The sequence below is a fragment of the Colobus angolensis genome, unplaced genomic scaffold (genome assembly GCF_000951035.1).
Source record: "Colobus angolensis palliatus isolate OR3802 unplaced genomic scaffold, Cang.pa_1.0 Scaffold91, whole genome shotgun sequence".
Taxonomy (NCBI): Eukaryota; Metazoa; Chordata; class Mammalia; order Primates; family Cercopithecidae; genus Colobus; species Colobus angolensis.
The window spans coordinates 6594898-6605520 of record NW_012123043.1 but is presented as its reverse complement, the minus strand read 5'-3'; the positions used below and the strand labels follow the sequence as shown (position 1 = coordinate 6605520).

General features: G+C 46.2%; 1 protein-coding gene across 3 annotated transcripts in view; it reads right to left on the bottom strand.

The window, feature by feature from the left end:
• ATP2B4 (ATPase, Ca++ transporting, plasma membrane 4) overlaps window positions 1–10623 on the bottom strand; it is a 121451-nt gene that overhangs the window by 14741 nt on the left and 96087 nt on the right. For all 3 annotated transcript variants that reach the window (XM_011931808.1, XM_011931809.1, XM_011931807.1), the window contains 5 exons: window positions 8334–8525; window positions 7663–7876; window positions 6388–6599; window positions 5079–5186; window positions 1825–2001 (listed from right to left, as the gene is read on the bottom strand). In XM_011931808.1, the coding sequence (XP_011787198.1) occupies window positions 1825–2001; window positions 5079–5186; window positions 6388–6599; window positions 7663–7876; window positions 8334–8525 (903 nt within the window). The remainder of the gene's footprint in view (window positions 1–1824; window positions 2002–5078; window positions 5187–6387; window positions 6600–7662; window positions 7877–8333; window positions 8526–10623) is intronic.

Genomic DNA, 10623 nt, shown 5'->3' with positions numbered 1-10623 from the left:
GGTTTCACTATGTTGGCCAGGCTGGTCTCAAACTCCTGACCTCATGATCTGCCTGCCTCAGCCTCCCAAAGTGCTGGGATTACAGGCGTGAGCCACCACACCCGGCCTCTTTTCCACTTTTCTATCTGTTGTCTTGCCTATACGAGATAAGTTCCGACCAGGTATGTAGTTTAGAATATTCACTTCATCTATCTCTCATATACACTAAGGAGGTGGGGTTGACTGGAGAACTTTCTTTCTTTTTTTTTTTGAGACGAGTCTCACTCTGTCACCCAGGCTGGAGTGCAATGGCGTGGTCTCAGGTCACTACAATCTCCGCCTCCTGGGTTCAAGCGATTTTCCTGCCTCAGTCTCCCAAGTAGCTGGTACTACAGGCATGTGCCACCATGCCTGGCTTGTATTTTCAGTAGAGACAGGGTTTCACCATGTTGGCCAAACTGGTCTTGAACTCCCGACCTCAGGTGATCCACCTGCCTCGGCCTCCCAAAGTGCTGGATTGCAGGTGTGAGCCACTGTGCCCGGCCTTTTGTTTTTTTGAGACAGAGTTTAGCTCTTGTTGGCCAGGCTGGAGTACAATGGCACGATCTTGGCTCACTACAACCTCTGCCTCCCGGGTTCAAGCAATTCTCTTGCCTCAGCCTCCTGAGTAGCTGGGATTACAGGTATGTGCCACTACGCCCAGCTAATTTTGTATTTTTAGTAGAGACGTGGTTTTTCCATGTTGGTCAGGCTGGTCTCGAACTCCTGACCTCAGGTGATCCACTCACCTCGGCCTCCCAAAGTGCTGGGATTACAGGTGTGAGCTACCACACCTGGCTGACTGAGGAACTTTCTAAAACATTTGCAAGGCCAGTTTTAGACAGTGAAACTTATTAACTTATTTAGAAGATCTCCAGCCAATCAGCAGAGAGAAATACGCCTGTTCTCTGGAGACCACCCTTGAGATCTTGGAATTTACAGTGTTTTTCAGATGGAAAATCTCAGGATTAAAACAATAAAGCTATGTGGGGTGAGAGCAGGGGAAGACAGAATTATCAATGCCTAGACCAGCCCATTCACCCAGGAGAAAGTAGTTACAATTGATGCATGGAAAGTGGGAAAAAAAAAAAAAGTTACTGTGGGGCTATAGGCAGGGGATATAAGAGCAGCAGGGGTGACTTCTATCCCATTTCAGAAATTGCAAGAAGGGAAGAGGTTTGAAGAAATTATTGCTTCCTCCTTGTCAGGAAGCAAGTTTGAATCCTGCAAAAGATGCTCAGACATCAACAGACTATTGTCATTTTTACACATGAAACCATCAGATTCCCCACCATGGCCTTACACTTTGAATGGGGGAGATATAACAAGGTGAGTTTCTTTTACAAAGACCCTTCCAGATAGCATCTATTCCTATAATGGCAGTGTGTGGGAGCTAGATTAAGTGAATGCTGGGTATGTTGGCATATTGTTATCGTCTAACTCCTTCCTTCTGAAGGGAGGGAAAAATTAAACATAAGAGACCTGAGACCTTCAGCATAAGAGATCTTATGCTGAAGCTTGCCCATTTGACAGAGGATAGCAGGGTGGGCTTTAGGGTCAACCCAGAGCTAAAGGACTATGCTAATGGCCTCCCATGGTCTAGGTCATTTGACTCCTCTCCTCTCAGAGGACCCCACACAGATCCCTTTGCCCATCTGTCCTGAAGCTGAGGATCTAGGGCTGCCCATCAGTAGTGAGCCTTTGGAAGGGAAGAGAGGCTGGCCAACAAGAACTGCTGCCCTCCCAACACCTTCCAATATGGGAAGCTTCTTCTCCCAAGGGAAGGACAGACCACTATCAGAGTACCTGAGTCTGGATACGGTTCAGGCCCCGGAACCAGAGGATCTGGCCTCGGCGCAGCTCCATCTCAGCATGGTCAATCTCATCCAGCCCCTCAGCATCCTTGGTGATCTCCTCTTTGGTGGTGCCATGCCCAGCCTCCTTCAGGAACTTCAGGGATCGGGTAGGTATTGCGGAGATGAACTGAAAACAAGTGCAGTGAAGAGGGAGACATCAGAATCAGTGTGAGAAGAGCTGTCAGTCCACTTACATGAGCCAGGCCCTTGGGCAGGTTACTCTTTGTCCTACCACGCTTCCCACTGGAAGAGCTGTGGACAGAAGTACGAATCCATCCAGGCAAGCATTCTCCAAGTGCCCACCAGTGGTCAGGCTCTTAGGAAGGTTTTCTGTCTTTATGAACACACACAAAAGACAGCTTATATTCTAGTAATCGACCAGCCATCTGCCTGGTCATATACTTCATTTTTCTCTTTCTGTCTCATTTCTTCTGTTCCATTTTGTAATCTGTCTTTTAAGGTTAACAGAACTATACTGCATGGTAGGCAGTAGGAAGGGACAGAGACCAGGACCTGGGGGAAAACAGTCTGGGGAGAAGATGGTGATATTGTATATGTATGGGCAAGGGGTTGAGAAGGGTATTGGAAATGAATGGCCCCTTTCTTAGTTGCCACATGCAAAGTAGTTTCTGTGTTACAAACTCTCGTGAAAGGATACCGAAAGTTTTCTTGGGCTTGAGGTGAGGAAGTGGATGGGATAGTCCATGGAAGAAGGGACACATGAGTATTATCACAAGACAAGGAGCAGTACACTGGGCTTGAAATTCAAAATAAATTTCCTGGTGAGCTCAGCACCTGTCAGTCATTTCTTTCCAGACAAGATGAGGAGTAGCCAGGGCTCACGTGGGGAAGAGGGACTGTATGGGCAATCTGATATGGAGTCAAGTGTTTTGAAATGGGAAGAATGCCAGAGCTCTGCTTCCGAATGTGGAAAGAGCTGTTGTGATACAGAAGGAAGGCTGCTGTCTGGCATCAAGGCCCCATGGCCACATGTGAGGCAAGAGCCAGAACAGAGTTTCAAACAACAGGTGAAACAACCAAGCTTTACCAAAGCATAAAACTGCTTTAGGAACTCATGGATTTAAGAAATATATATATTCACCAAAAAGAACAGGGTGGAGGGAATTGGGTCAGACATTAATTAGGGAGGGCTGGGTGCAGTGGTTCATGCCTGTAATCCCAGCACTTCGGGAGGCTGAGGCAGGAGGATTCCTTGAGCCTAGGAGTTCGAGATCACCCTGGGCAACACAGTGAGACCCCCATCTCTTTATTTTTTGTTTTCTGAGATAGAGGCTCACTCTTGTCACGCAGGCTGGAGTGGAGTGTCATGATTTCGGCTCATTGCACTCTGCCTCCTGGGTTCAAGCAATTCTGCCTCAGCCTTCCAAGTAGTTGGGATTACAGGCACGTGCCACCGTACTTGGCTAATTTTTTTCGTATTTTTAGTAGAGACAGGGTTTCACCATATTGGCCAGGCTGGTCTGAAACTCCTGACCTCAGGTGATCTGCTCGCCTTGGCCTCTGAAAGTGTTGGGATTACAGGCGTGAGTCATTGTGCGTGGCTTGAGACCCTCATCTCTTAAAAAAAGAAAAGAAAAGAACAAGAAATTAATCAGGGAGGCATCTAGGTGTAAAATAAATAACTAGCAGATTTAGGGGGGAAGGCCTGAAGCTCCAGAAAGAGCTCTTCGAGGCCAGTTAGGGCAAAGTGTCTATTACCTGGGTGGCTGGGCCCTAAGGGATTGTTTGCAGAGACCTGGGGTCTGTAAAGAGAGGCATAGCCCAGGCCAGAGTGGAGGATGAGGGAGGTTTGTAAAGTGGTATTAAGGAAGAAGCGCAACTATTAGACTTGATGATACTATTATAATCTTAATAGCTTAAAATTTGAATGAGTATTTATAAGGTATTAGACATTATTCTAAGTCTTTTCTGTATAGTAACTGATTCATTAATTAACAATGACCTTGTTTTCCTAAGTTGAAGACACTGAGACACAGATTGGTTATGTAACTTGCCCAAGATGATTCAGCTTATAAAAAGGAGAGCTGAGGCTGGGCACAATGGCTCAGGCCTGTAATCCCAGCGCTTTTGGGAGGCCACGGCGGGTGGATCGCCTGAGGTCAAAAGTCTGAGACCCGTCTGGCCAACACAGTGAAACCCTGTCTCTAATAAAATACAAAAAATTAGCTGGGCATGGTGGCAGGCGCCTGTAATCCCAGCTACTTGGGAGGTTGAGGCAGGAGAATGGTGTGGACCGGGGAGGGGGAGGTTGCAGTGAGCCGATATCGCGCCACTGCACTTCAGCATGGGCAATAAGAATGAAACTCCGTCTCAAAAAGAAAAAAGGGAACTGGGCTGGGTGCGGTGGTTCACGCCTGTAATCCCAGCACTTTGGGAGGCCAAGGCAGGCAGATCATGAGGTCAGGAGTTTGAGACTAGCCTGGCCAACAAGGTGAAACTCTATATCTACTAAAAATATAAAAATTAGCCAGATGCAGTGGTGGGTGCCTGTAATCCCAGCTACTTGGGAGGCTGAGGCAAGAGAATTGCTTGAACCCAGGAGGCAGAGTTTGCAATGAGCCAAGATCACACCACTGCACTCCAGCCTGGGTGACAGAGCAAGACTCTGTCTCAGGAAAAAAAAAAAAAGAGAGCTGGATTCAAACCCAGACAGTCATTCCCAGAGTCCAACCACAGGCCACACTGCTACTCTAGAGATCTTATAAATCTGAATTTATCTCAGGTAAGAGTTAAGCATTCCACCCAGATAAAGCCATGGCAAGAAACAGAAGAGGCTGGGAGCCCTGAATTATGTCAGCCTGGCAGCCCACAGCCAGGTTGCTGCCTCATGAGAATAAAGATACATATCTTGTAAACTCTTCTATTTCTAAGACCCTTATTATATTTATTTTTTTTGTAGCAAAATTCCATTGAAAAGTTTAGTTTCTGTCTCAGAGAAGCTAAGGGATTTTTCTATCTCCAGGCATGGTTAGAGAAGAATTCTGAAACCTCTGAAGTGATCACTCCACCTTGAGATCCTATAAGATGGCAAGAACTTGAAAACTTGAGTGGGGGTGGGGAGGAAAGAAGAGAAGATGAAGAGGAGGGGCTGGGGGGTCTCCACAGTTGCTTGATCCATCTCCTGTAGAGGAGGGGAGGTCTGCAGGCTGTGAGAATGCACCAGGAGGGTGTGCCGGTACTCACCTGGCCCCACAGAAGTTCTCCAATCCCAATGAAGAGACACCACAACCACTGGGACAGACTGAGGCTTGTACAACTGAAGGGTTTACCCCCAAATTCCACGATGAAAATCTAGAACAGAGAAAGGGGCAGCCCACCATCAAGGAAATAAGACTAACAGGCAGCTGGCCCTCCAGCCAAGGCCCCCAAAGCCACATCATCCCACTGCCTCAGGATCCTTGGGTGCAAGTCCTGATTTGCTTGTGGGGGAAGGGAAAAGAAGAAATCTCAAAGGGGAGACAGACAAAAACAGCCTTTACAGAGCACTGTGATGGGGAGACAGACATAGTTACTGTGACTATGATTCACAGACGATCTGGAGGACTTAGGGGAGCTGGAGGCTTCCTGTGACTAAAAGCCAGTTAGTGACAAGGAGAAGGTACAGTGGTGGAGTGAGGAACTGAGGATGAGGTGGGAGGATTGCCTGAACCTGGGAGATTGAGGCTGCACTCCAGCCTGGGTGACAGAGAGACAGAGAGATCCTGTCTCAAACAAACAAACAAAACAAAAAAAGAAAAAGAAAAAGGAAAAGAAAAAAAGGCCAGGCACAGTAACATTTTGGGAGGCAGGAGGATTGCTTGAGGCCAGGAGTTTGAGACCAGCCTGGGCAACAGAGTGAGATCCCATCTCCATTTTTAAAATTAAATTTAAAAAAGGAATTGAGGATGGGGATAAATAAAGGGAGGTACCCTGCTGAGGAATGGGACAGGAGCTCTTCTGTTACATAGTCAGCTCACAGTCTAGTATCGGAGGAGTGCAAGCTGGGCTGACTATGTAACATATGTGTATCCCATTACTTCTCTTTCTCTGAGTTGCACAACACTTTTTATCATAAGCCCTTCAGAACAAAGGGGCAGGGACAGGGAGAGTCTATACTAGATGTGCATGCACATTTCATATAGGCTGACAGGAGCCACAGAAAGGGACTAGAAGAGAATGACACTTCTTCTGGTCACTCTGTGAAATTTCTGTGTATTTAGAAAGATCATGAAAGGATTTTAGAAGTATTATTTTATTTCCAGTCAACATGCTGCCCTGCACTGGAGCTCTTGACACACTGGGCTCCAATTCTAGAGCAATATGCAAAATAAAGCAAATTGGGAATCCCAAAGTCCCCCAGTTCCCTCATTCCTTTTCTTAGGTATGTAGGGAGCCCTGTCCCAGTCCCCATAATTCCCTCATTCCTTTTGTTAGGTATGTAGGCAACCCTGGCTCCCAGCTTCTGCCCTTTATCATCCCAGATCTCCTGCCCCAACTGCAGATAGAATCTCACCTGGCAGATGAATGTGCCCAAGACTACAGAGCAGAAGATAATGTTGCGGTAGATGCCTGAAAAGACATTCTTCTCTCCATGGATCTTTCGGGAGTTGATTTCATTGAAGAGCTGCATCAGCACGAAGGTGTTAAAAACAATGGTATAGTGCTGGGTGGGTGGTGAATGTAGAGGTGCCTTCCTCCCACTATCAATATCAAAGAATTTCTCACCTAGTGGGGAGAGGAGAAGCACTGGAGGTTAAGTGTGGTCTGAACTAAAAGTCAGAATGGGTTGGTACAGCTATACTGCTTGCTTATGGCTGGTGTCCATTCTAATTGATCAATATCTGAGCTATACTAGTTATTTATTTTTTTGACACAGGGTCTCACTCTGTCGCCCAGGCTGGAGTGCAGTGGTATGATCACGGTTCACTGCAGCCTGGACCTTCTTGCTCAAGTGATCCTTCCACCTCAGCCTCCCAAATAGCTGGGACTACAGGCGTGCACCACCATGCCTGACTAATTTTTTGTTGTACTAGTTATTACATATTTCAAATGTTAGTTCTGGTCTTGACTTATTTTACCTTCCCTCTCAGTTTGCTGCATCAATACCTGCTCTCGTGTAGTGCAGCATGGTAGTGAGACTATGTGCGCTGGAGTCAGGCAATCACAGGTTTGAATTTTAGTGCAACTATGCACTCATTATGGGACCTAAGCTTAATTTTTTGCATCTATAAGAAAGAAATAGGCCGGGTGTGGTGGCGCACGCCTGTAATCCCAGCACTTTGGGAGGCCGAGGCGGGCAGATCACAAGGTCAGGAGATCAAGACAATCCTGGCCAACATGGTGAAACCCCGTCTCTACTAAAAATACAAAAAGTAGCCGGGTGTGGTGGCGCATGACTGTAATCCCAGCTACTCAGGAGGCTGAGGCAGGATAACCGCTTGAACCTGGGAGGTGGAGGTTGCAGTGACCTGAGTTAGCGCCACTGCACTCCAGCGTGGGTGACAGAGCAAGACTCCATCTCCAAAAAAAGAAAAAGAATAAAGCCTCCCTTGTGAAATTATTATTGAGTACAGACAGTACACATGGTACACACAGTACTGTCTGTACTCAAGAGTACTGTATGAGTACATACAGTAGCATAATGCACCATGTAGCAGAGCACAGGAAGCACTGGGAGGTAAAGCTGCACTTATTCCTGGTCTGTGTGCTTGCTCTCACGCTACCTTCTTTCTCTGCCTCCACCACCAACCAGCACCCCAGCTGCTAGCCCACCCCCAAAGTGGCTCACCCGCAAAGACAAGGATAAAGATGACAAGGAGCTGATAGAATGCATGGCCCAAGATGTTCTTCATCATAGTGCGCGAGATCAGAGGCTTATTTCGGCCATAGGGGCGCCGCTTCAACAAAGATTCCGTAGGGGGCTCTGTGGCCAGGGCCAATGAAGCAAAAGTGTCCATGATTAGATTAACCCACAACATCTGCACAGCTTTCAGTGGGGAATCCTGGTGGGAAGAAGAACCAGTCCTTTTAGCTTTTCTCAGAAACCAGCCCACCTTTGCCCTTTTGAAGGCCCAGCTCCCACGACCCACCTAGACTTGGAATCTGGCCACTTAGCTGAGTGACTGTGAGAAACTTACTTAACTTCCTTGAGCCTCAAGTTCCTCACCCGTAAAATGGGGATAATAATACCTACTTCACAAGGTCATTTTTGAAGAATACAGATAGTGCATATAAATGCTTATTATAGTGGCTGACACATAAGTGCTAAGTGAAGGCCTGTAAGTTACCATCATTCCACATAAGCAGATGAAGACGGCGGACTTAGAAGAGCTAACTCCCGTCCCAACGTCATGGGGAAACCCTGTCTTTACTCTTCAGTAAATACACCATACCCTCCACCCCATATTCCTTAGCCCCTGACTCATCCCTCCCGTCTCAGCCCACCTACACCCCCTTCACCTGAGTGATACAGGCTCCAGTGAAGGCTACAATCACGGCCACCACGTTGACAGTGAGTTGGAACTGCAGGAACTTGGAGATGCTGTCATAGACGTTTCGTCCCCACATCACTGCCTTCACAATGCTGGTGAAGTTGTCATCTGTTAGGATGATGTCTGAAGCCTCCTTTGCTACATCTGTGCCTGCGATGCCCTGAGGTAAGATGGGAGGGAAAATAGTGAGGGAGTGGATAAAGCCCAGGCTCCATTTTCTGACCTCCAGGAAGCTTTAGACTTCGGTGTAAATACTACAGGGCACACTAGCCACACAAAAGAAAACAAAGAGCAAATATGTCACTGTCACTCTATAGAAAGGATGGCTGGGGCCTGATGTCACCAACCTTACTGTTGAGCCCAGACTGGGAATTACAGTCATCTGTGGTATCCCTTGCACCCTCCCCTCCTACTCCCTCAACCTTAGAAACTAATTAAAAGGTAGAGAGCAAATCCTGTCTATTCTACCTCCAAATTCTTACATTTCTGTTGCCACTGCCAGTATCTCATTTAAGCTCATGTCATTCCAACACCTTTGAGAATCTCTGCATTTGTTCTAGGAGCAGTAGTATGGCAGCACAGTTCCGAAGTTTCATCTTTGTTCAAAATTTTCTTTTTAAATTAAATTAAAAAAAAATTCGAGACAGGGTCTTGCTTTCTTGTCCAGGCTGGAGTGCAGTGGCACTCAGCTCAATGCAAGCTCTGCATCTGGGGCTCCAGTGACCCTCCCACCTTGGCCTCCTGAGTAACGGGGCTACAGGCATTGCTCATCCTGCTTGGTTAATTTTTAAATTTTTTGTAGACATGGGGGTCTCTCTATATCGCCCAGCTTTATAATTACTATTATGAAATAATCTCCAAGTTATGTTGTTAAGTGGAGAAAGAAAGGTAGAAAAAAGAGTTTATGGTATGGTACCACTTATCTAAGGGGGCAGGTCATAAATATATTACATTTATTTATTTATTTATATTATTTGAGACAGAGTCTTGCTCTGTTGCCCAGGTTGGAGTGCGGTGGTGTGATCTCAGCTCACTGTTACCTCCGACTCCTGGGTTCAAGTGAGTCTCCTCTCCTGCCTCAGCCTCCTGAGTGGCTGGGATTATAGGCATGCACCACCATGCTGGGCTAATTTTGTATTTTTAGTAGAGACAGGGGTTTCATCATGTTGGCCAGGCTGGTCTTGAACTCCTGACCTGAGGTGATCCATCCGCCTTGGCCTCCCAAAGTGCTGGGATCATAGGCATGTGCCACCATGCCGGGCCTGCATTTGATTATATTTTAAAGGAGCAAACAGAAGAATAAACCAAAAATGATAGAAAAAAATTACCTATTGAATTAAGAGGTAAGCAACAAGGCAAAGGCAATGAGGGTAGAAGCCAGATTTCTATGAATATACCTTTTGCACATTTGACTTTAGAATCATGTATTTTATTTCTCTTGCTCTTTTTTCTTTTTCTTTTTTTTTTTTTTGAGACAGGGTCTTGCTCTGTTGTCCGGGCTGGAGTGCAGAGGTGTGATCTTGGCTCACTGCAGCCTTGAACTCCTGGCTCAGCCTCCCGAGCAGCTGGGACTACAGGTATGTGCCAGCACACTTGGCTAATTTTTAATTTTTTTTAGAGATGGGAGTCTCACTATATTGCCTGCCTCGAAATCCTGGCTTCTAGTGCTCCTTCCCCCTTGGCCTCCCAAAGTGTTGGGATTGATTACAGGTATGAGCCACCACACTGGTCTAAAAAGCAATCTCTAAAATGGAAACTAACATGATATAAATGATCTGGCCGCCACTTGGTAGCACAACTGCACACAAAAAAATGTTACAAATGCCTTAAAAACAATAATTTGATGGCACATTCCTGGTAGCCTATACCTATGGATAAAAGGAACTATAAGAAAAATATTGAATTGTTTCTGGCAGCGTAATTGTATTATTAATACTATTGATATTTTGTAACTACTTGAAATATTTTAGAATAAAACAAAAAATAATCATGTTAATGCCATTAGGAATAAAAATTTTCAGCTTAAGGGATACAAACATAAAATCAGGGAAGTTAAATACAATTAGAAGCTGGGTGTGGTGGCTCATGCCTGTAATCCCAGCATTTTGGGAGGCCAAGGTGGGCAGATCACTTGAGGGCAGGAGTTCGAGACCCCCCCTGGCCAAAATGGCGAAACCCCATCTCTACTAAAAAATACAAAAATTAGCAGGGTGTGGTGGTGCACGCCTGTAATCCCAGCTACTTGGGAGGCTGAGGCA